The 24,980-nt window shown below is 32.9% G+C and overlaps 3 protein-coding genes across 5 annotated transcripts in view; all 3 read left to right on the top strand.

Moving 5' to 3' along the window:
* Positions 1-20,803, top strand: part of LOC125845221 (histone H3.3) — a 202,057-nt gene extending 181,254 nt beyond the window's left edge. Inside the window, exons 1-5 of one of the 2 annotated variants that reach the window (XM_049524680.1) lie at positions 18,822-18,869; positions 19,779-19,852; positions 19,934-20,010; positions 20,158-20,248; positions 20,351-20,803. In XM_049524680.1, coding sequence (XP_049380637.1) covers positions 19,781-19,852; positions 19,934-20,010; positions 20,158-20,248; positions 20,351-20,521 — 411 coding nt within the window. In that variant the 5' untranslated portion in view covers positions 18,822-18,869; positions 19,779-19,780 and the 3' untranslated portion in view covers positions 20,522-20,803. Of the gene's footprint in view, positions 1-18,821; positions 18,870-19,778; positions 19,853-19,933; positions 20,011-20,157; positions 20,249-20,350 lie in introns of those variants that run through there. The other variant, XM_049524681.1, reaches the window with a different exon arrangement.
* LOC125845191 (uncharacterized) lies at positions 10,173-17,542 on the top strand. Its single transcript, XM_049524637.1, has 9 exons — positions 10,173-10,772; positions 13,411-13,617; positions 13,699-13,941; positions 14,428-14,494; positions 14,618-14,809; positions 14,914-15,005; positions 16,490-16,669; positions 16,745-16,881; positions 16,981-17,542. The coding sequence occupies exons 1-9, from the start codon at positions 10,284-10,286 to the stop codon at positions 17,156-17,158; spliced, it is 1,785 nt and encodes a 594-aa protein (XP_049380594.1). The 5' UTR covers positions 10,173-10,283; the 3' UTR covers positions 17,159-17,542.
* A 349-nt stretch (positions 20,804-21,152) lies between the features above and the next one.
* LOC125845192 (pentatricopeptide repeat-containing protein At4g02750-like) lies at positions 21,153-23,555 on the top strand. Of its 2 annotated transcripts, XM_049524639.1 has the most exons (3): positions 21,153-22,026; positions 22,348-22,587; positions 22,771-23,555. In XM_049524639.1, the coding sequence occupies exons 1-3, from the start codon at positions 21,228-21,230 to the stop codon at positions 23,325-23,327; spliced, it is 1,596 nt and encodes a 531-aa protein (XP_049380596.1). In that variant the 5' UTR covers positions 21,153-21,227; the 3' UTR covers positions 23,328-23,555. The 2 variants fall into 2 exon arrangements, with proteins under 2 accessions (XP_049380596.1, XP_049380595.1); XM_049524638.1 differs by having other exon boundaries at positions 22,348-23,551.
* Positions 23,556-24,980: the final 1,425 nt, after the last annotated feature.

Below are 24,980 nucleotides of genomic sequence, written 5' to 3'. Positions count from 1 at the left end.
CTTAGCTTAATTGGACATAATATAAAGTGAAGTATAGCAAGTCTTTTTGTTTTCATTCAGTATTCATTTTGGGCTCCGATTGAATCAAATTCGCATTACATAAGACTTTTTAATGAATTTTTATGTACCCTATTCAGAGAGATCTAGTTAAGGAAAATGTCATCCGACTACAATTCTTGGTGATACAAATTTATTTTAATTTAACATTAAGTTTCCCTTTCTCCATTTGTGGCATATTATTGAAAAAGAGTAGGAAAAAGATTTGCTGTATTATTCGATTTGTTGTGTTTGGAAATTATGGATGAACATAAAATATTTAGGTATGGATTGTCTTACTAGTTGTACTAGTTTTCCAATATTTGGTCAAAGAAAGCTATCTACTAATATAATGTTTGTCGACTAAAATACAACTAATTACGGTTGTTTTAATTGGCAGACATAGTTATCTCAAAATTATAATACTCCTATTAATTTATCACATTTTTTTAAAAATATAATAAAATAATATCAAATTCAAGAAATAAATTTATTCTGAATTTAATTATACTTTTAAGTTTTATTTAATTAAATAAATAATTAAATTTATTTTTTAAATATATTGTCTTATCTAATGACGAAAGACAACACATGAATGAGTGTCTTTGCTGGCTCAACTACACAGTATACAATAAATTATTATTTCTCCAATTAATCTTGACTTCTAATATTACACCCTAAAAAGTGTGGGACCCGATATACTATTTTCACGAATGTCCGTATTTTGGAGTGGTATTTAATTTTTATCCATAAACGTATTAAATAACATAAAATGATTGAAAATATCCTTGACAATATATATATCGTAAGACATAAGTTCTGCCCTACTAGGCAAAAATATTCGCAAGGCATCAGTTTAATTTGAGAACTTACAAAAGTTATGCTTCTTAGTTCTCCTAAACTTTTGTCGGGCAAGACCAAAATTCTCTAACGTATACCTTGCTTATTAAATATTACTTAACTTATGTTAAATAATTGAGGACATTTTGACCCAAAAATTTTCATTTAATGAGAATTAAAAAATTAAAGACCACCGTTTTGTATATCAAATTTTATATGTTTATTAAGCCAAATTCTCAATATGTAGTTTATTGGACTAATATAGTATAAGGAACCCAGAAGGCCCATGGTTCTTTATTGCATTTAGGCCCAAAACTTTGTGTGTGTTTTTCTCTTGGGAATCTGTTGGTTCATTTTCTATAAAAGCTTTTTAGAAAATAAAAAAATATGTATATATGAATAGCACTCAAAGATGTGGACTCGTAGTTAATGAAGTAGATAAAAATCATGAAAAATCAAAGTTTGAATTCGGGTGCAGAAAAAATATGTTAGTGTTTTTCTACGTATATATAAACCTTACTGAGTAGAGTCAATGGGGGACCTACATTTAAGATGTCGAGTGTTCAAGCATCCATTAATTTCAAATGTCCATTATATGTGTGTGTGTGTGTGAGAGAGAGAGAGAGACACGGGATAAGGTGAGATATTTCAAGAATATATTTATAGTGTTTGGTTGACTGTATAAATTTACACTATATACATTATATTCTAAGTTCAATTTTGAATATCTCATCTTATTTTATCCAACTTGGTATTATTTTATCTCATCTTTCACGTAAGATAAACTAATCTACAAATTGTAATCTCAGGACTATAATCCTCAAATAATTTAATTCATGAATTATAATCACAAACCTATAATTAGTGTTGAATACTAGCTCAAACACCACCATTGGGTGACTCGATCCTTCATAACCTAAATTTAGGGGGTAAGTTCATTTATTTTATATTAGATGAAATCCCAAATACAAAAAAGGACTTACTTTTGATGGGCCATCATTATTTATGGGACTTTAAAACATTATCCTCCACAAAAACAAAAGGTCAAAATCATATTTTCTTTTCTTTTAGTATCATCATTAGATACCTCTTTTAACTCTTTTTTTCAACTTCTTAATCTTTTGACTTTAGATGGTAGTACAATGCTTTGGAAGATTCTCAATAGAGTTTTGAGCTCTAATGTGCTATTTCTTTTATGATGATAAAGATTGTGTCTCCACTTAACTTTAATTAAGTCACTTTTCCAAAGCCAAACTTCAAATGGCATTAACTCACTTTTCTTAGTGGTGATGATGAAATAATGAACCCACCCATTTCTTCATTTCTTTTGTGCTAAATTTGTTGGATGACTTTTTGGCTAAGTCATTACTCCTTTGTTTACTTCTCCGTTCACTTTTACTTGTTCAATATTTTAAAAGTAGATTTCATTTTTACTTATCACTTTTAGCAACAAATTTTTTTTTTTTTTTTTTTTTATATTTTATCTTTCATTAAACAAATCACTTAATGAGTAATTCAATTATGTTTTTTTTTTCTTGATTCATTTCCAATCAAGATATATAGATCTCTTGTTTATGGACTAACGAAATTGTACACTCAACATTAAGGAGGGGGGGGGGGGGTAAATGAGTATATCAGGTTAAGCTAGATTTAAGCGGATTAAATGAATTGAGTTAATATGGGCTAAATAGTTCAAAGGTTATTTGGATCGAGCTGAGATGTGGTAAGTTAAATTATGATAAAAATGGATCAAAACAACTCCCAATTCTCACTAAGTTTAGATTTTTTTGTTCCTTTTTCTAATAATTTGTTTAATTACTTAAACTTTTCTTTCCTTATAACTATATATAACATATCAAGAAAAAAATATGTATCAATTTGGACTATTTATTTACTCTAAATCACTACAATTTTTTAAAGATTGAATTGAGTTGGTCAAAATGGACAAGTTAATAAACGGTCTAGCCATTAACCCACCCAAACTTTGAGCAAATTTTATGTATTTTTCATCAATTAATTTTGACAATCTTATTTAAAAATCATTATTAAGTGAGTTGTTTAATGAAAGATAAATAGTCATAGCATGAATTTGTTTTGGTTTTACTAAGTCCACTCCCCTTCTAAAGTTTATTTTTTTTATAAGGCCTCAAATTGATGACTAAAATCATTTGTACATGACTTTAACCAAATGGTCTAAATCATTAGTTACAAATTTGACCGAACCTAATAAATTTTTATTCAGAATCTGTTTTTGTATTCAAAATATTTTATTTCAAACACAATAAGTTGTCATATCATAGAATTTAAACTCATAAACTTTAAATTTTGAATATAATTGTGTCGTGACGAATAAACTCTTTATCACTTGATAGACTAATCAAATTAAAAGTATTTGCTATTATTAGATATTCTTGTCTTAGCATAAGTAAATTTCCCAAATGAAAAGACATAGAAATTGACAGTAGATAAGAAAATTTGCACCAAAACACACACACACATGTGCTTATGGAAAAAGAATAGACAAGATTTTCACCTAATAAAGAAAAATAAAAGAACTTCCATTGAAAATTGGACAAGAAAATAACAAATGCCAAAAAGAAAGGTTTATGAGTAAAGACACAAACATTATCTTACTTCATGTCATGAACAGAATAACATATACTTTATAAATAATATATGTGTGAATACAATTGAATATTGAAGAGTACAATGTCAACTTTCTTTCAGGGGTGATTTGGCTGGTGTCTGATATTTGTATTTGAGCTTTATTAAATTTGTGATTAGCGTCAAAAAGTTTCGCATCAAAGAGTAAAACGATATCTAATAAAAGTAACTTTCTATTCAATCTAACCTGGCTTGAATACACATTTAATTAAAAATGAGCGACTATTTATCACTCTACCAAAACATTGGTATAAGGTCACTTATTGCTAATAAGACATTCAACATTCAACTACTCCACAACCTTCTTGTTAATCGTTTGATGTCTGGTCATTCTTCTCTTTTTCATTATTCGATTAAAAAAAAACATTATATTGATCTCTTTATTGTACTAAATAACTTTATTGTATCAGGTTCAATTTCCAGTAGATATTATAAATATACATATTAGATGTTTTTTTTTCATTTGTTCCAATCATGGTGGATAAAGTTATCTGATAGGTATTCTGTGAAATTAGTCTAAGTGCGCGTAAGGTGACCGGAAAATTACAATTATAAATAATAATGAAAAAAAAAAACTTTGTTGTACTAGTCTTTACCAGAGAGGAAACCACAATTTGGAGCAAAAGTTATCTTCAAAATGTTGTTTCAAAACTTTATAACATTTGATTAATCAACAAATACCTTATGTACAATATTTGCCTCAATAATTTAGTCAATAAATGAAATTATACTGTCATAAAAGTTTTCAAATGTTTGACCCCATCTTCCATGTACAACAACCCTTATTTCAAATTATCTAGTACACTCATTTATATACAATAAATAATTGAATGAAATTGTCTAATAATACAAATCAATGATTTATGAAGAACAATAATTATAGAAGAGTAAATTATGATAATAACAAAACAGAAGGTAGTTGGGATTCTGATTGGACATATCATGTCTATTGGTCAAGAGACCTCATGGATTTATTTTCGAGTTATGCCATCATCGAACTTAAAAATATATATACTATACGAACTTATGTCGTACCTCATAAATTCATCACTTATATTGCTCATTTCGATGAATTTCTCTAAAGTATTATCATACGTTATCTCTTTATTAGAATCATGTTAGTCTAAAAGTCTGACACTCAGCTCCTTTTTATGAAATTATAAACCGCCATCCGTTCATAAATGTCACATAAGAGGTGGAATTGTTTAAGAGAGTCTAATTAAAGTAAATACTTTCATCGGACAGTTATATCAAATAATATTAACTTATTTCACTACTCTATGATTTATGAGTTCTTATTTTTTTTTTTTTTTATTTTTTTGGTTTAAGCACTGAATTTTATAAATTATAAAATATTTTTTAACCTCAATTAGTTGGTCATTTATTATCACGTGGTTGAATTGGTTGTTCTTGAAGTACTTTTATTTATTTTGATACTAATGGAAAATATACGTAGTACAATAATAATTGCAGGAGGATTATTATATTTTTTTAATTTGATATTTTTATAATATATAGTACTGAAAAAACACATGAATGGTTCATAATTTATGAAAGGTCCCCCTATCTATAAATGTGAAAATGACAAATGCACGGAGCTAGGGACCAAAGGCCTTTATTCTGGTGTATATTTATGGACCCCCCAAACCCCTCTTATATTGAACGATAAAATTAATTTATGAAAATATAAATATTTAGTTTGTTAAAGCTTGAGCAAGTTCATTATTCATATTTATTAAATTTTGTTTAATATCTCTCAATTTAGCATATTTAATAATTGAGTAGATTTGAAATATGTAATTCAAGTTGATTCATGAGAAATTTAATTAAAACTTGATAAGAATTCGGTTATGACTTGTCCAGTTCATATCAGTTCGAGTAACCTTTAGGTGGTTTAATGACTAGCTCAATCTTCTCCCTATTTTTTCTTTCTTTCTTGAGTTGGTATAACTATATTTAGAGAATTTATTGTCAATTTTGATTAATTTTACATTACTTGTCAGTTTGTTAAAAATACTTGCAATCATCCTTCTTTACTCGAATTAAAAATCGATCTTGAATTGAGAATCGATAATGTAAATAAGGTCACACAACTAATTGCTTTAAAATCCTCCAGTGAAGAAGTAAAATACCCCAAAACTAACTAAGAATGACTATATTACGAAAATTTATTACGTATTTTGATAAATTTTACATTACCTATTAATTTGTTAAAAATACTTGCAATCCTTCTTTGTTACTTGAACTTGAGAATCGATAACGTAAATAACCTCACACAAACCTAAATACTTTAGTATCCTTAGTCAAGAAGTAAAATACCCCAAATCTTTCCACTTGTATGAACCATCCTTTTTTGATCAACTAATCAAATATTAGCACAAGGTGTTTGGTTGCCTAATTGTTTTGTTCTTCTTTGTTTCACCAACCAACCAATTAGTGAGTATTGGGAAACAGTAATTATGACAAGTAAAATCTAGGAATCCAAAGCAACTAGATAGTGACCATTGGACCCCATATAGATATACTATAGATATTGCTAGCAAAATTTATGGCCTTATGGAACGTCCTCAATATTTTTTTTTGGGAAAACAACCATTGTGTACCCTTTTCTAGGTAACAAAAAAATGGGCTACAATTGCCAAGACTAAACAAGTTTTCTTTTTTAAGCATAGAATTACCTTTGTTAGGAAGCGTTTTACTTTTTAATGTGGTATATTTTGATGCGAATCTAAATTTAATCTGAATTTAATGTAAATATCAAATGCTCGATGAATATTAATTAGGAGACGTACGAATTTCTCCTTAGAGGAGATTTTTTTTGTTTGTAATAACCACGACTCGTGGTCATTGATTGTCGAAAATTCTCATGAAACATATGAATTTCCCTTGTCCATGTAATAATTATTGAGTCAAGACCATTCATAAGGGATGTTAATTAAGTAATTAACATGTTAATCCATTAGTTTGTCCTACATCTTAACCCAAACCTATATACAGTGTATAAATATATCATTATGAGCGTAAAAAATAGATAATTTTCCACATTAGTTGGCAACTTGGGTTCAGGGGCGTAGCTATGCTATAGTCAGGGTGTCCAATTGGACACTCTTCTTCAAAAAATAATATCGTATATATAAGTTAAATGATACATAAAGTGATTAAATAACATATTTTGGACACATTTTGACAGCCTTTATTTGCATCCCCTAAAACAATATCTAGCTATATTATGAATAAAGAGAGTTTATGTGCTTTTGTGAGGATTTATGATGACTGATGACACGAGTCATGACTATTATAGATCCCCATTCAATTACTATGGTCCACAACATATGTCTTTTTTGATGTAAAGATAGATTTTATGTGAAAATTGTAATCGTCTCTATATGATGGATAAACCTTTTTGAACACCCACAATAGTGTTTATATAGGCTAAATCTAGGGTTTAACGCGGAGAAATATTTAATGAGTTTAGGGACCATCTAACGCCGTTATGAGTGGACTCAACCCAATAATATTACATTTGAACATGTGTTAGATCACTTGTGGCTAGGAGTTTCGAACTTTTCCATGCTTAAGCACGCTGAATTTGTATAGTAATTGCTTTTAGAAGTATTAATTAAAACATAATAAAAACTTATAGGATATTTAAAATTTTAGTTTTGATTTTTTTGAGATTTTTTTTTAAACAAATATTGTTTATCCGCTCATTTAACATTCTTATTAGTAGATGAATTTACTTTGGCAACTTCTAGATTTTTATTTTTTTATTATTATTATATATGCCAATGTGGAAAAAATATTCTTATAAAAATAATTCGTGTCCTGGTGATGATGGAGTTGAAGAAATGGAAAATAATAATACATAATAATGTGAAAATAATTTCGTGTGAATGATTAAGTCAATATATATATAAATTATTCTTTCAAAGGGACCACTAATTATGGAAAATGTGAAAATAGTATTCATATGATTTTTAGGTGTACTTTTCATATTTATTTATTTTTATAAATATAAATATAAACATAAAATGACTCACCCTCACCTTCGCTAGGTATATTCATAGCAAGTTGTATAGACATGTACATATCCAATGTATACTATATGATTATGTGTATTTTATTTTTTTATATAATAAAGAGGATAGGAATATTGGATAGAAAAGTTTGGTTAACGAATCTTATAAATAACTTGAAAAAAAATTAAAAGAACGTTGATCGAAAATAAATATATCAAGAGAGAAAAGGTTGTACATTAAAATGAAATTTCTTAAAATAATTTTTATTTAAGCCATTGAATTAAAGAAAAAGAAGCATAAGTCTCGAATTCAAGCAATAGGAATGAAAAATAATAATATATTTATTTATTTATTTTTAACTATATGAAAGCATTTATAATGTTTTAAAATCTAGTAGTACCTTTTCAAAGAGAACTATTTTCTAAAATTATTTCTTTCATGATTTTTCAAAACCAAACGAAAAATCAAGTTCAAATGCCACCAAATAGTTGTTTGCACTTTTAGTAAAGAAGTCTTTAAATAAATAAATAAAGACAGTTATGGTGTATAAAACATCTCGCATTAGAATAATTTGAAAAAGAGATACATTCCAAGGATGCCATGTAAATAGGTTATTCTAATGCAAAAAATATTAATGTCTACTTTCACGATTTAGATCACATGAAAATAATTTTATCATTATTTCAAGACTTCTTTGATTATTTTTCGTTTTATTTATCTGAATATTCCACTGCCAATGCCAGTGGGTTTTAAAGACATTCTCATGACAAGAATTAAACTAAAGGAAAAAAAAAAATTAGTTAAAAGTAAAATACTAGTACATATTTGATTATTTCATTAATTTGAATGTATATTATTAGATTCCATTTAAACAGCTAGTCAAATTTTTGGCTTTATGCACGTTATAAATTCAACGACAGATTTAATTAATAATTTGTTGATTTCGTGCCAAGATCAACGCTACTCCTTTCTACATTTTTCCTAATTTTAAAGTTTATTTAATTTTGACCCTTTACCCTTCTAGTTGGACTTTTACACCTACTTTCAACCTCCTAATTTGTTTTGTTTTGAGGTGAAGACGTGGTGTGAGAGGACTTGCTAGTAAAATTATGTTATTGTGGGTCTCGTAGAGCTAACACTATCATGACGCTACGTTGTACTAACGTGACTTGCAAATAATGTTGGTACTATATAACCATATAGACAAGGCTCGGGACCATCTCCCTTCACAATAAATGTGTAATGTTATTTGTGAAACTTGTTTTCTCTATTTTCACTAAAGAAGTCATTTTTTTTTTCCATTTGCAAGGAACTTGTTTTTCTAATAGAAATGCACCTGTCTTCATTATCAATATATCCAAATTATGCATTAAATATACATCAAACTTGTTAATTTATGAAGAAATACCACGTAATTTTGACTTATCTAAAATATAAATAAAGACTCTTTACATCAATAACTTTTTTTTAGAAGTTTGAATTGAACAAGAAGTAGATGCGTGACATCAATATACATTTTTCTTTTAATTTTTTTTACACCAACTCAAATAAGTTTATATAAAATAAAATGAAAGAAGTTTTATCCAATCTAAAACCAAATTCATGTATTTCATTATTCTATCATATATAATCTTATTTTTGATAAACCAAATATTCATAAAAATGTATATACACTTAACAATTCAAAAAATATTAATCCCAACATTGTTAATTTATTTGAAAAAAATCGCTCGCAAATCATATAGACAAGTCCAATATAATAAATTCAATTGAGTAGACTTTGGCTAAGGGAAATCGATCTTCAATCTCCCTTATGGATGTCACGTGCACGTCCTGCAAACCTGCACAATTCTAATTTTGTTTAGAACCCCAAAAAAACTCACAGTTACTATTCTTTACTGATCTTTGAGTGCTCATTAAATAAATTTGTTCATATATAGTATCTCGCAAATCACACAAAAAATATAAATCGTACTAAGATAAATTCAATACAACGAGGTCAATTGAGAAAACTTTGACATAAAAAATCAATTCCTTACCTGTATTAATCTCAATATTATAATTAACCAAACCACATCTTACTCTTCAACAACTCATAAACACACCCCCCAAGTTCCTAGAATCCTACTTTTTCATTGCCATCCACTTTACACAACTCACATTTCTATAACTTCCAAACAAATCCAACCCCCATAAAGCCCCACCACCAACATCTCTTACCACAATCGGATCTATATTGGCTCGAGGGTGTTTGTCTTAGTTTTTCGATAAAAAAATTATATGACATTTTCATGTATATATATATGATAAGTTTGAAGTTGCTGAACACAAGATTAGAAGGATGACTAAGTAGTTTTGAAGTTCGAATTTCAATTTCACACAATACTTTGTAAGTAAAAATATGTATATACACTAGTGAAAATTCTGTATATGCCATTGCGATTCGATAGAAGAAAAAATAGAAAAAAAGCCAAAGAAAAATCCAAAAATCATATTAACAAAGAAAAACAAAATAACAGAATATTTTGATCATCACAGTTCACAAAATTCCCTCAAATTCACCAGCTTACCTGTTCCCCCCCTCCCCCTCCTATAAAAGTCCACCCCCTACCCCACCATAGCCCATTATATATGTATCTATAGGTCAGTATATACAAATTTTCCGGCGAGTAATGCTCCTTCTTCGTCGTCGTCTTAGCTGAGGTGCGAAAATCCGGTGAGGTGATGGCGGACGACGTCGTTCCAAAGACGTTTCGTGCGTTAGTAGAAAGTGCAGAGAAGAAATATGCAAGAGTACGGGATTTACCGGCGTACGGACGGTGGGGAACGAGTAACCACTACTTTCACAAGGTGTTCAAGGCGTACATGAGGTTATGGAAGTACCAGCAGGAGAACAGGGTGAGGCTTTTGGAGTGTGGATTACAGCGTTGGGAGATCGGAGAGATCGCTTCACGGATCGGTCAGCTTTACTTTAGTCAGTATATGAGGACTAGTGAAGCGAGGTTTTTACTCGAGTCGTGTATTTTCTATGAAGCGATTTTGAACAGGAAGTATTTTGAAGGTTCTGGAAAAGATCGGATGGTGAGGTTTAAGGAGTTGAGGTTCTATGCCAGGTTTTTGATGGTTTCGTTGATTTTGAACCGGACGGAAATGGTGAACCTGCTGGTTGAGCAGTTTAAAGCTATTGTTGATGACAGTAAAGCTGCTTTTCCGGTACTAGTTCCTTTTCTTTGTTAATTTTGTTTCCATTTTTATGGCTTTGAAGCTCATTTGTAACAACAACTTGCTATTTTTTGTTCTCGGGTGGATGAACTTTGAGTAAATATTTAAATTGTTAGGTTTCAGTCATTGCTATTTCTGAATTCTATCTCTAAATTTATGGGAATGAAGCTTAAATTTAGAAGAATTGTCATTTTTATGATAGACATACAGTAGTTTAGCTGTCTAATTGAGGAATTAACATGAAATTTGAACATATTTTAGTTGATTTTTAAGTCAGCTTTGGTCAGTCTATTTGGAAAGCCAGAAGTCCATCAATTAAAAGGAATTTGTCAAGATGTAGGGTAAAAACCACAAATTTAGTTGTTAGATTGAGGAATTAACATGATTTTTTTTTTAGCATTTTTCAGTAGATCACTTAAGTTCGCTTTCGCTCGGAGTGTTTGGAAAACAAGAATCCGTCTTTACCTCGATCGAATTAGGTGCCTCTTCCAGCTCCTTATTATGGTAAAAAATGGCCCCTGGGTTAAATTGATTAGGCAGGTTGTATTATCTTTAGCATGCAAGTAGTGCTTTTTACACGCCAAATGTCCGGCACTTAAAGAGCTAATGAGGTACATATTATAGCTTCTCTAGGATAAGCTCTATCATGCATTTTATTGGTTGAAGTGATTGAGAACTTGTGACAATTGAGTCATATAGTATGACTTCTATGGACTCAGCTTTGTCATGTAGTATGCTTTTGGTTGTAATGATGGAGATTTGTCTTTTTAGTTCATAATAAAGAATGGCCATTGTTTTTATTGAGCCGAGGGCCTATAGGAAACAACCTCTCTACCCGGTCTGCGTACAACCCACCCTCCTGACCCACTTGTGGGGTTATACTGGGTTGTTGTTGTAGTGAAGAGTGGTCACTCTCTTAAAAAATGGAGAAAAGTTTCAGTTGAGATAACCTTTTTACTGGCTACATGACTACCTCCAGAGTTGTGCTGGGATAAGACCTCTTATAACTAAGAAAAGGAAAAAAAGAAGAAATAGAGGAAATGAAGTCGTTGGTGCCTTTTTTGTCTTACTTCAAGTTGTTCAGACCTAAAGCTTTGGCCATTCCACACTATATTATGTTGGTGTAGCCCAGTGTTGTGAAAGGCGATTGCCTCGTCGCCATTGCGAGGCGACCCTTCATCGCCTTTTAGCTTTGTGGCGAGGCGATCTTCAAAAGGCAATGCCATGACGACAAAAGGCGAGAAAGGCGTTGCCTTTTGTATTTTCTTAAAACAAGGCGACCAATTTAGGGGTTTAAAAGTTAAAAGGTAATTTTTGGGTTTTCGACTAGACTCCTCCGGCGACTAGCCAGACTTTTCCAGTGATTCCAAAGTCTAACCAATACATATTTCTTCTATTCTTCTTTAGATTTCTTCTTCCTTCTTATTCAAACTTCAGAGTCACTTCTACCTTTGTTTTGACTTTTGTTCTTTTTTTTCTCATTCAAGTTCTAGTCTTTTAGTATGTACTATCTATTTTTAGTTTTTGAACTGAAATATTTGCTAATATGTTATTACTATTGAGATTTTGATTATTTACATATGCAATTAAATATTTAATTTTTTGGTATTAAATGGTGCCGCACTTCAAAAAGGCAAGCGCCTCGCCGCTCGCCTTGTCTTGTGGCGAGGCAGACCCTTGTCGTCTTTTATCACCTTTCGCCGTCCAAAACACTGGTGTAGCTTGAAAAATGTTTTTTAATTCACCTTAATTGCCAAAAGTGCTAATTGCCTCTTTACTTTGTACTCTGGAAAGAACACATAAGGGTGTATACAAAAATATATACACACTTCTAACCGTTTTGAATATTTAACTTACATTCTTACCTATGTATGCGAATAACTTTTAACATTATGATTTTGGGGGAGGTGCATTGGGGTCTGGGGATGGTGAACCCTGCACAAGCATTCCACGACTTTCTTCCATCTCTGTCTTTTGCATTTTTTATGGTGTCAAGGAATACTCTCTTTGTTTTGTTCTCTCTCTTTCTTTTGTCTTTTATATACAGATCTGTACACATCTTATGTGTATATATGAACACTTTGATGCATCTGTTATAATATACATCTGTTGAGTTGTATGCTATATTAGTGATTGTAGAGGTTGTCACTCAAAAATTAAAAAGGAAGTGTGTCTGAGGAAATATCTAACATGCTGCTAATGAATCAACGGTCCATATTATGCAAGAATATTTGCATATTATCTTCAAAAGGCTCTGAGTGTGAATGCAGTTTTTGTTATGCCCGTTTACTCTATGAACATCTGACCACTATGTTTTGCAATTTGTTACTTAGTACATAGGAGATGATTCTCATACTTCAATTTCTGGAACTAGCTGAGCAAGTACAAAGTTGAGAACTGAACAAACTACCCATCATTTCTCTTCTTTTCATATCCAATGAGAAACTGGTAGATTAGTTGCTTTGTAGTTGAATTTACTTTGATTGTGATTGGAGCACACTTGCATCTTCCAGTTGCATTAAACAATTTAGTGTTGCTTCAGCTACTTTAGCCCTGTACTTACTATCTATGTTTCAACAGAAATTCTGTACTTCTTTCCGTAAGATGAACCATAGTAATAATTTCACAGGGTACTAACTTCAAAGAGTGGAGACTGGTGGTGCAAGAAATTGTTAGATTCGCAAGAGTTCATTCTCCATCTCCTGATGCCAGGCCTTTGCGATATTGTGCTCTCTTTGATTCACATCCATCATCTCGTCCATATGTGGCTCGCTTCCATGCTAAGAAGGTGCTAAAGTTTCGAGATGCACTGTTGACAAGTTATCACAAAAATGAGGTATTGACAACATCCACTTACTTTAGTGTTAAGTTGTGCTCAGTTTGTTGCACAATTAACCTACCCTTATTTTTATTTCAGGCCAAATTTGCAGAATTAACTCTGGACACTTACAGAATGCTGCAATGTTTGGAATGGGAACCCAGCGGATCTTTCTATCAAAGAAGTCCAGTTGAACCACGAGTGAATGGTGCTGTGATTGACCAATCTATTACTTCTGGACTGATAGATATTAACTTGGCTGCTGAGATGATGGATCCAGCTCTGCCTCCCAATCCCAAGAAGGCCGTTCTTTACCGTCCTAATGTTCCACTGTTGATATCTGTGAGTTCTGTTATGTTTACTGTGTTTCCATTTGGATCAATCTATATTTAAGGAGTCCTATACTGAAATACTGCTTCATATAAAGGGAAGGGGAATGTAGAAATTAATCTTGCTGGATGATATGTTGGTTTAAGTTATTTAGTTCCGTGTCTTGGGAACTGATCGAACAAATAATTGCTGAAGCACTTGATACTATGCAAAACATGGGAAGTAAAACTAGAAATTTCACTCTTGTTTCTTATGTTGCCCAATGTCCACTGTATGTTGCCTGAATGCTCGATGTTAATGATGATTTCTTTGCACCTGAACCCACAATAGCCATTTAAAATAATCTACTTCAACTGTGAACCCTGTCCAAGTGCTCATATCTACTTCGATTTTGGAATAATACCCTATCTGAGTGATTGCTTCTGGCACTCCTCCTTTACAATTTTTGATGCTCCTAGTGTGTATCCTTGCTCAGTCGTTTTGTTCTGGCACCCGCAGGTCGTCGCTACGATGTGTGAGGAGCTCCCTCCAGAGAGTGTGGTATTAATATATATTTCTGCATCAGGTTTGTGACTTTTAAAAAGTATTTTTTCCTAACCAAAGCATCTGGTTAGCTACTTAATCGATGAAATTCAGCTCCAGATATGCTAATTGTGGCTGAAATCTCAATTCTTTGATATATTTCCAGGAAACACAATTCAGAGTACCACCTTGCACACAGAAAGCTCTTCTAGTTCTAGAAAATCTTCGAAAAACAGTGTTCTTTCTCGTACTTCGTATGAACAAAAGAGTGCTTTACATGAAAATTATACCAACACCAATGGAGATACGGGTCAATATTTCGAGAATTGTTTGTGCTTAGGTCCTAGCAGAAGTGGAGGTATACCAGCAGAAGTTGATTAATGTGTTGTTCATAAAATGGTTCATGATTATCTCATTGTTCTAAATCTAACTGCATGATTTTTACTATTTGGATTTTTGCAGGTTCAAATAACCTCTATCCAGGCGATCTTATTCCTTTCACACGAAGACCTCTCTTCCTAATAATCGATAGTGACAACAGCGATGCATTCAAGGCAGGTTTGTCAAAACTGTGTCTAACTCATTGAATGATGATGATCTATCCCTGAGCAAGACACACATTCCAATGTGTGTCTGGGATTCTACTTGTTGTCTTGAAACTTTGTAATAATGCTTTTGAGAGAGAATAACGAAATATTTTGGTGACTTCTAGTGAGTAATGAGATGCAATTGCTGATGATACGAGAAAAAACTTTGGATTATCACAGCTTCTTATGGATATTAATCTTGCATATTGTTCAAATTAAAACACAGTAAGCGTATGATGAGATAGTGTCAAATTAGAGGATCCATCATTCCATTTTCTGGCCTTCTTAAGCTCAGTGTTTTATGAAACTGTGGAGTGTTAAGTAAAAATCTAGCTTACTCTCATTTGCTCCATAGAGTATAAGTGGAATACAAATCTAGGTTGGTACGGTGGTAACATCTGTTATAGATAATCATTTTTCTGTGCTGTAGTTGTTTCCAAGTATTGATTTGGCTCTCATAAATTACATTCAACTGATAGAATTATATTGTGGAACATTGGGATGAATAGCCAAAGAGAATCCTGTAGTTTTTCTGCAGGATTCAGTTTCCATTCAGTAACCTTTCTGCTTACCCAGAGAATTCCTACCTGACCTACAAACATCTAAGATCTCCAAATGCCTACATATCTCGAGACTTTTAGATGATTGTAGTTATGTTTTAGTCCTTACTATGCCTGATAACATGTTGGGATTCTGAATGTCTAAAATTTTTTTTTTTTGATAAAGGCAACTTTATATTCACGTCAAAACTCATCAGCAGAGCATGATGAGGTGGGATTTACAGCCCCACAGGCTGAATGTCTAAAATTATGTGTTTATTGTTCTTGATCACGTTTGTTGAATTATGTGAGGCGGTTCTTATTGAAGTGGTGAGTTGTTGAAGAAGGGACAGTTTGGTTTTTCCAAATATATAACTGCTGTTGTTCCCACCTTATTCAGTACTACTCCCTCTCCCTCTGTCCCAAAATAAGTGTCACCTTAGCAAAAAAAAATTGTCCCATAATAAGTGTCACCTTATGAATTCGAGACAAAAATTAGTATGTTTCCCAACTATACCCTTATACTCCATCTACTTATTAATAATATTTAATTTTCAAGAGACAGACACTTCATCAAAAAAATTTCAAGAAACATTTATTAAATAGGGTAGTTTAGTAAACTACATATTGTATTTATTCATTTCTTAATGACATGATGTTTGTTAAGGGGATACTTATTTTGGGACGTTGAGTGAGTGCATTGTAAAAGCTACTCAAAATCAATTTCTTCTCCTACCAATCATCAATACGAATGTATTGGCTGTTTTTCTTCTCATCTGTTTGGGTGGTTGGAAAATTATTGTTGTAAATATTGTATTTCACGTATGACTTATTTTATTGCAAGTTCAATTTTAAAAATTATCTTTGAGGAGGACTATTTATTTGCTGATACATCACCTCTTTGCTCTTCAGGTTCTACATGGGGCAGAAAGAGGAGAAAAAAGTGCTTTATTTCTCTCTCCTCTGAGACCATCATTCAAGAATCCTGGCACTGATGTAACTCAAACTGGAAGTCAGTTCACCTTGTTCTTGGCTGCTCCTTTACAGGCTTTCTGCCAGTTGGTCGGCCTTGTCTCATCTGATAAAGATTTGGTAAGTACACAGCGATGCTAGTTGCTTTACCGAGCAATTGTAAGTCGGTTTAACTTTCACACTACTGCTCTTCAGGATTGTTCTGATGAGGCTGATGGCATCATCTCAACTGCATTTGCAGAGTGGGAGGTAATCCTCTGTACATTGACTAACCTAGATTTGGTTTGGGCTCAAGTTCTGTCTGACCCTTTTCTGAGACGGCTTATTCTCAGGTAAGCATTTTCTGTTTCAACCAATTGAAATACTGTTACAAGTTGCCACAGGAGCCTACTTAGATACTAACAACATGCTTTCTTGTATCTTCTGTGCAGATTCATATTCTGTCGTGCTGTGCTCGGTCTATTCTGCTTGCATGAACGTGGCGATGAGTATTTGCCTGTCTGTCTCCCAAAGCTTCCTGATACATTCTCACCAGACTCTGAAACTGTTCAACCATCTATCAAACGACTTGCAAGGCTTCTAAAAGTTGGAGATTGTTTTCGATTTTGACATTCATGAGACGTGATATATGCTCACTTTATGATGTAAAGAGATCCAGAAACTTACCAGTCAGACACCGTGGTTACCAAAGTGCTGGCTGGAAGTACAAACACATTCTTTTTAGGTGATCGGTTTATTTAGTTTACATCAATATCTTCTCATTTCATGTGCAGAAATTTCGGGTTTTTTTCTTCTTCATTATTTAGTCTTTCAATAGCCGAGCATTTGGTTGGTGATACTGTGCGCTGCTAATAGAAGGGTTCACTTGAGTTTTTGTGTTCAGTTTTTTTTTGGTTTCTACAGGAATTAGTGCTAATTTGTTCATATGTATCCTGTATTATAGAAGCTGGCGGTTGAATTCTTTAATTATTAGTTGAGCAATTTCTCTTCCAATTTGTGTTCTAAATTTACTCCAATTCAGTTCTCCTCCTACTTTGATGATGACCAAAAGAACCAATTTAAGTTATATACATAGACAATTATATTAAATACGTTTTTCACCATAGTGTAATTTGACATGTTCCATTCACCATTTCGGTCTTTCTTTAAAGGGAAGAAGTAGGAGATGATCAGATGTGGCGTTTGACATTCATGCTCTCCTGAATTATCATTATTTCACGAGTCTCATGTTTAAATTATTGGATATTCTTGTTATTCATGGACAATAACTCCTTTTAGATCAAAATTTTCAATCAAATATGAGGTGAAGTTCCATGGACAATAACTCCTTTTAGATCAAAATTCTCAATCAAATGTGAGGTGAAGTATATTTAATATAAACTTGTTAAGTGGTAAGTAAGTAAGTGGTGAAAAATAGACTTAAAATGCACGTATGTAATACAATGAATTCATGGCAATTCAGGGAGGTTTTGTAAACATCCAAATTTGCAACCAAAACAATAATAGATTAGAATGATTTTAACGTATTTGCTCAGAATAAAAATGATGATAAATTAGAATGGTTTTAACGTATTCGCTCAAAACTAAACAATGATAGATTAGAATGATTTTAGCTTATTCGTCAAAACAAAAACATAATAGATTAAAATGATTTAACGGTATTCGCTCAACACAATTCCATATGTACAACTACTTAGAACGAAATTTCAGTAGATGATATTCACATAAAACATCAATTCATGACAATTCAAAGAGGTTTTAAATGAACGTACGAGATACAATGAATTCATGACAGCTATGCAGAATCTATAAACATCCAATTATATAGATATGATTAATTAGACTCATTTTAACATATTCGCTCAAAATAATTCCACGTATACAACTACTTATACCGAGTTTTTAACATACAATATTCACGTAACATGTCATATTCCAAATATGAATATATAGCTTCCTATTTTCTAGTTTAGTGGAGTTAACCATCCTAATACCACACCACTCAACAAATTTCAACCAATAAGAATCGAGTATTGTGTCCTCTCAATCCACTACAAACTACTAACTTCCAATCTCAACCGTCAAATCTTTTCCTTCTCCATAAATCTTAACCGTCCAATCAGTTTGGAGAAAACACAACTAGCACCATTAACAACCGTCGATACCTAATAAGAAAACACAGAGATAAACAAATCTCAACCGTCCATTTTTATCCTTCGTCGTCTTCCACACAAAAAAAATATATATATAGGTATCAACCTGTAAATCTTTGAAAACTTTCGCTCACCAAGCAGACAAAGAAGAAGAAGAGAAGAAAAAAGGTGAGTTTTTTATTATTTATTTTTGAAATTTTCTTTTCCGCGCGGTTAATTATTTGAATTGTTGTTTGTATTTCAAGTCAATTTTGATCTGTTTGCATTTTTATGATTAGGGTTTCTGATTATCTGAGTTGGGGTTTTGCTCTTTTTTGTGTTTAAAGATTGGGTTTTTGATTAAGTGTTGGATCTTTTGAATATTTGATTATCTCTCGTTTGGAATCTTGGAATTTATTCTAGTGTAATGGGTGGTTTTTTGATTTGTAATTGGGGTTCTGTTGTTAATTTCCTAGACTAAAGAAAAATTGTGTATGTTTGTTCTTGAATTGGTTTGAATTTTTGCTTGTAAATTTAGGAATTTCTATGAAATTATTTAGAGTGCTTTCAACAACAATTAACCTAGTGGAGTTCTGTAAAGTGGGGTTTGGGGAGGGTAGAGTGTAAGCAGAGCTGTTTCCGAAAGAGACTTGGCTCAAGCAAATCAGAGCAGTAATTTAGGTTTTGTTTTCTATAATTGGGTTTTTGTAGTTAATTCTCTAGACTAATGTGAGTATGTATATGCTGCTTGGGGATTTTTGGGTTATAGAATATGTATGTTTTGTACAGAAACTGAGTCTTAATTTGGGGTTTGTTCTTAATTTAGTGTACTTTGTGGTGTGGTTGGTTTTAAGATTTGTATATGGAAGAACAGAATGTTTTGTGTAGTAGTGATATTTGAGTTTTTGTTTTTTAGTAGGAAAGATTTTGGTACAATCTTTAAGTTTGTAGAGCAAAATTGGATCTTTGTTTAGTGTTTGATGTTAATTCTGTATGTTTTTTCTTCTGTAAGCTCTTATGGTGCAGGTTATTACTGCAACATTGATTCTTTTCTTTGTTTCTGTTGTAATTGTGGAAGTATTGGCTGTGTTGTTTTCAGATGGCTCGTACCAAGCAAACTGCTCGTAAGTCTACTGGAGGAAAGGCCCCTAGGAAGCAACTTGCTACCAAGGTTTCTCTTTTTTACTTAGCTGTCCTTGTGTGAAATGTATGTTGTTGGTTGATATCTAACATTGTATGTTATTTGAATTAGGCTGCTCGTAAGTCTGCTCCTACTACAGGTGGAGTGAAGAAGCCTCACAGATACCGCCCTGGTACTGTTGCTCTTCGGTAAGTATTGGTGGATGTACTTTTTTGGATGAAGATGTTGATTCTGTAATTGTCATGTTCTCTTGATCATTAGTAGAATGGAGTAAATTACTTGTTTCATGTTGATCAATTGTGTATTTACCTATTACAATTTCTGATATTGTGCAGTGAAATCCGTAAGTACCAGAAGAGTACTGAGCTCTTGATCAGGAAACTTCCCTTCCAGAGGCTTGTTCGTGAAATTGCCCAGGACTTCAAGGTAAATTTTGTGCTATATTGTGTCATTGGTACATCGGGGTGTATGCTTTTATGGTTTACGTGTTTGATTAATTGGTTCTTTGTGTGTCTCGTTTGGTTTCAGACTGATCTGCGTTTCCAGAGTCATGCTGTGTTAGCTCTTCAAGAGGCTGCTGAGGCCTACTTGGTTGGTCTGTTTGAGGACACCAATCTTTGTGCCATTCATGCCAAGCGTGTGACCATTATGCCCAAGGACATTCAGCTTGCTAGGCGTATCAGGGGCGAGCGTGCTTAAGTTGATCAACCATGGCAGTTTTATTGTTGCTTTTTTTAGATTTTTTTTTTGTCAAGACTTAAAAAGTTGGTAATGAAATCTAATAGTAGGGATAATGTTCTATGTTGATGCTTATTTTTGTAAGGTGGGATGGAGGTGTGCTGTAATTGTTGTTCTGTTTGGGGGTCGGAAAGTCATAGTATCTGTTTGAATCTCTCTTGATGTTTTTGTTGTCACACTTCTGGTGTTGAACAATGTTTCAAAATTTGCATCTAATGGTTTAGTTCAACTACTATTTGGTAATATTGTCTCTCTTCAACTTGTATATCTGCGAGTTCATAGTCTTTGCTATTAGCTGTGGGATACAATTTTTGGGTCAAATTCGAGTTTTGATATTGAATGGTTGGTATCATTATCATTGTATGATGAATTCCAGTAGGATGAAGCCTTTGTGCTTCCCATCGAATGATTGTATTTTATCCTCAGTCAAGTTAAACAATGTTTAAGGAAGTATTCTTTGTGGGGTGTGATATATCAACTTGCATATGCAATTCTTAGAAAGAGTAATTGACTTGTAGTTGCTTTGTTTTGACTCCTCAGCTCACATTATGTTGAGCAAAATCGAAACACAAAATACATTGTACGCGCGGACGTTACCCCTAACTCAAACAACTTCATGTGTGTTAGTTACTGACCCATAAAACTGTTTATTTCATTCATATCTTTAATGATTGTACGCCATTTTCCGAGCTCCAAGCTCAAAAAATTCCTCCATTGCTTCCTTACCTTGGAACGTTATTCTTCCCGTCTTACCAGAAAACCCCCCAAATCATCTCAACTTGTGTACGCTAGCAACATCAGGATCAACAAATTGGCACGACAGGGCAAACTTCAACATGCCCGGAAGGTGTTTGATGAAATGTTGGAAAGAGATGTAATTTCTTGGAATTCAATGATTACGGCCTATTGGCAAAATGGGTATCTCAATGAGTCAAAGAAACTCTTTGTATCAATGCCAGAGATGACTGTAGTTACTTGGAATTCAATGATTGCGGGTTGTGTGGAAAACGATTGCATTGATGATGCTACTATGTATTTTAGAACTATGCCTGAGCGGAACATTGGGTCCTGGAACGCGATGATTTCAGGTTATGTTAAGTATGGTATGGTGGAGGAAGCAGAGAGGTTGTTTGACGAGATGCCAAAAAAGAATGTCATTTCTTATACTGCAATGATTGATGGGTATATGAAGAAAGGTGAGATTGATAAGGCAAGGTTACTTTTTGAACGTATGCCGCATAAAAATGAGGTTTCATGGACTGTGATGATTAGTGGGTATGTAGAGAACGAGTGTTTCGATGAGGCAAAGGAACTGTTCCAAAAAATGCCAGATAAGAATGAGAATGTGGTTGCAATGACAGCGATGGTTGTTGGGTACTGCAAGGAGGGGCTGGTGGAGGAAGGAAGGATTCTGTTTGATGGAATACTATTTAAAGATAACGTTGCTTACAATGCCATGATTTCAGGTATGCACATCTAGACACTTTAGCTTGTTTCCATTGTGTCAGTTGAACACTAAACTTACAAAATGATCATCTAGGAAACTCCAAAATTATGTGTTAACGTCATGTATCCTTGAGAAACAGTGGGAACGAGTTGGAATATTTAGTTGCAAGTTAAGGTGTCTAGATGTTAACTCTCAAAGTTGGAATGCTTACTTGCTAGCGGAGCCAAGTTTGAGTAGCTGTATATCAGCATATTGTATATGCGACGACTTCTTAATGTAATTTGTTTATCAGGTGTGAATCCACTATATTCTCTGTATTGATTCAATTGGTATCTCACAGGTTATGCACAAAACGGACACAGCGAAGAGGCACTCAAGTTACTGGTCGAGATGCTTAGGATGTCTCTTCGACCAGATCAATCTTCATGTGCTTCAGTTCTTTCTGCATGTGCTTCTCTCGCATCTCCTGTAGCTGGTAGACAAACTCACGCAGTTGTTATTAAACATGGGGCGGACTCCAATGTCTCCGCGTGTAATGCTCTGATTACTATGTATAGCAAATGTGGCAGCATTTTTGAGTGTGAGTTAGCTTTTGAACTAATCACAAGCCCAGACCTCGTTTCATGGAACACTATAATTGCTGCATTTGCACAGCACGGGTTGTACAAGAAAGCAGTTGCATTTTTGGAGCGAATGGTTCTCAGAGGATGTGAACCAGATGGTATAACATTCCTCAGCTTATTATCTGTTTGTGCTCATGCAGGGTTGGTTAGTCAGAGCGTCTCATGGTTTGATTCAATGATGAAAAACTACAACATTACTCCAAGACCAGAGCATTACGCTTGTTTAATTGATATACTTGGACGAGCAGGTCAGCTAGACAAGGCTTACAACATTATCCAAGAATCACCTTTTCAAGCTGATTTAGCAGCATGGGGTGCCCTTCTTGCTGGATGTCGCGCTCATTCCAATGTAGAACTGGGACAGCTTGCTGGAACAAGAGTCATGGAATTAGGCGGTGATAGTTCAGGGCCTTACATTATGTTATCTAACATATACGCTGAAGCAGGTATGTGGGGCGAGGTCACGAGAGTGAGAGGGTTGATGAAAGAACATGGGATCAGAAAGCAACCGGCGTATAGTTGGACAGAGATTGAAAATAAGGTGCATTATTTTCTGGGAGGGGATATCTCTCATCCAAGAATTCGCGAAATCCATACAACACTCAAGCAGATGAACTTGCAGATGAAATTCCAGGAAAAAGTTTTGGATTTCACTGACTTTTACTTCCTGGATGAAAGGAATTGTACATGTAAATAGTATGTCTATGTCAAGCAAAAGTAGACGTTTATTTTTAGTATAATGGACAAATAAAAATAGTCGGAGACAGTAAAATGTTGGCAAAGTTCATTCAAACATGTCTTTGAGTAATTTTGTTCGTCCTAGATGATGTCTCTGATAGATCTATCAACACTCAAATGTGCATTGTTTTGGGGCGGAAAAACATACTCCCTCCATTTCGAAATTTCGAGGGTATATTTGTACTTTTTCCCTTTATTTTATTTGTCCATTGTAATGAACAAGTCTTACATATTATCTCTTTTTCATATTACCTTTAGGGTTGAATAACTACATAAAGTAGTATAATCAAATTCAGAGTTCTAAAATATCATTAAAAATGTTAGTCTAGTAAGCCGTGTAATAGACAACCATTTGTGGGACCCTTGAGTCAACGTCTCGACCCCCATTCAATTTTCCTCGATTCTACCAAAAAATGAGATTCTTTATCAATTTTTAGGGCAATTATTCCTCCTTTAGGCTAGGTAGCATGGTGGTGATTGTGGCAAAAGTAGTCCGTTGAGAGTTTGTCTCGATAGGAAACTGCACGATCTTTTCGCCTATTGTATTGAATCAATAAAATTGTTTTGGAAGAGAAAAATCAAGACCATGCCAAACGAAACATAGTGTAATAAATCCAGGTTCGGTAGGGGTGGCATATGGTGAGGCTAGTAAATCCTTTGGTTTAGACCCTCAAAATTTTTGGGCCCCAAAAATTGTTTGATAGACATTTTATAATTTAATTTTGGGGAACTTAATAGGATCTAATTACTTAGATAGACTCTAGTTTGCAATCCTACGTATCTTATCAGATTTTGTTGCCTCTAGATACGTCCAAATACATGTATCTCTGATACATAAGATCAAATTTAGGTGTAATTTGTTCTAGATACATTGTACTCAAGTGGATTCACATGTATTTGGAATACATAGCAAATCTCTCTCCCATCTCGTTCGTCACTCGCCCATGTATCTAATATCTCAGATACATGCGAATCTCTCCAAATACATATAGATACATGGATCTAGTGTGTATCTATAGTTTGATTCGCATGTATCGGCGATACACACGAATGTCGTTCGCCTCCCTTCCCAATCTCGCTCGCTTCTCTCCCTATTTTTGTGTATATGGTAACAAAAATACATGTATCTAAGTGCAAGATACATAAGAAACTCTTAATTAATGGTAATATACATAATATTTTAAAAGTATAAGTAATAATAATATATGTGGTAGTGAAGTATGTCTGATTAGGTAGTTTTTCCTTTAATCTTTACTTAGAAATTATTAAAGTTTGTAGTAAAAAAGTACAAAGTTTTATAAACAAAAATAAAGAAAGATTGTTTCCTTTATGAATGGAAATGTTTTATACCATGAATTAAACTACTCAAATATTTATATTAGAAAATAAGGTTTCTCACAACAAGATCCAAGGTAATATTCTGCAAAACATATTAACATCTTATTGACTTGAATTAATCATTAACAATATAAGTAATAACATTACTATTAGGTGTTTGTTGATTTAAATGCATTGTATCATATTAAAATATCACATTATATTATATATACTAAGTATTGGAAAAAACACACCTAATTTTTTAAAATTTGTAAAATTAATGTCAAAATTATTA

Source organism: Solanum stenotomum, chromosome 11, assembly GCF_019186545.1.
Source record: "Solanum stenotomum isolate F172 chromosome 11, ASM1918654v1, whole genome shotgun sequence".
Taxonomy (NCBI): domain Eukaryota; kingdom Viridiplantae; phylum Streptophyta; class Magnoliopsida; order Solanales; family Solanaceae; genus Solanum; species Solanum stenotomum.
The sequence above is the reverse complement of the archived record's forward strand: the minus strand, read 5'-3'. Positions and strand labels throughout refer to the sequence as shown.

Excerpts from the sequence above, each read along its gene's own strand:
- LOC125845191 (XM_049524637.1), top strand. The coding sequence starts at position 10,284 with ATGGCGGACGACGTCGTTCCAAAGACGTTTCGTGCGTTAGTAGAAAGT. Across the intron at positions 10,773-13,410 it reads ACAGTAAAGCTGCTTTTCCG|GGTACTAACTTCAAAGAGTG; the intron begins GTACTAGTTCCT and ends ATAATTTCACAG. Across the intron at positions 14,810-14,913 it reads AGGTCCTAGCAGAAGTGGAG|GTTCAAATAACCTCTATCCA; the intron begins GTATACCAGCAG and ends GGATTTTTGCAG.
- LOC125845192 (XM_049524638.1), top strand. The coding sequence starts at position 21,228 with ATGATTGTACGCCATTTTCCGAGCTCCAAGCTCAAAAAATTCCTCCAT. Across the intron at positions 22,027-22,347 it reads TTACAATGCCATGATTTCAG|GTTATGCACAAAACGGACAC; the intron begins GTATGCACATCT and ends GGTATCTCACAG.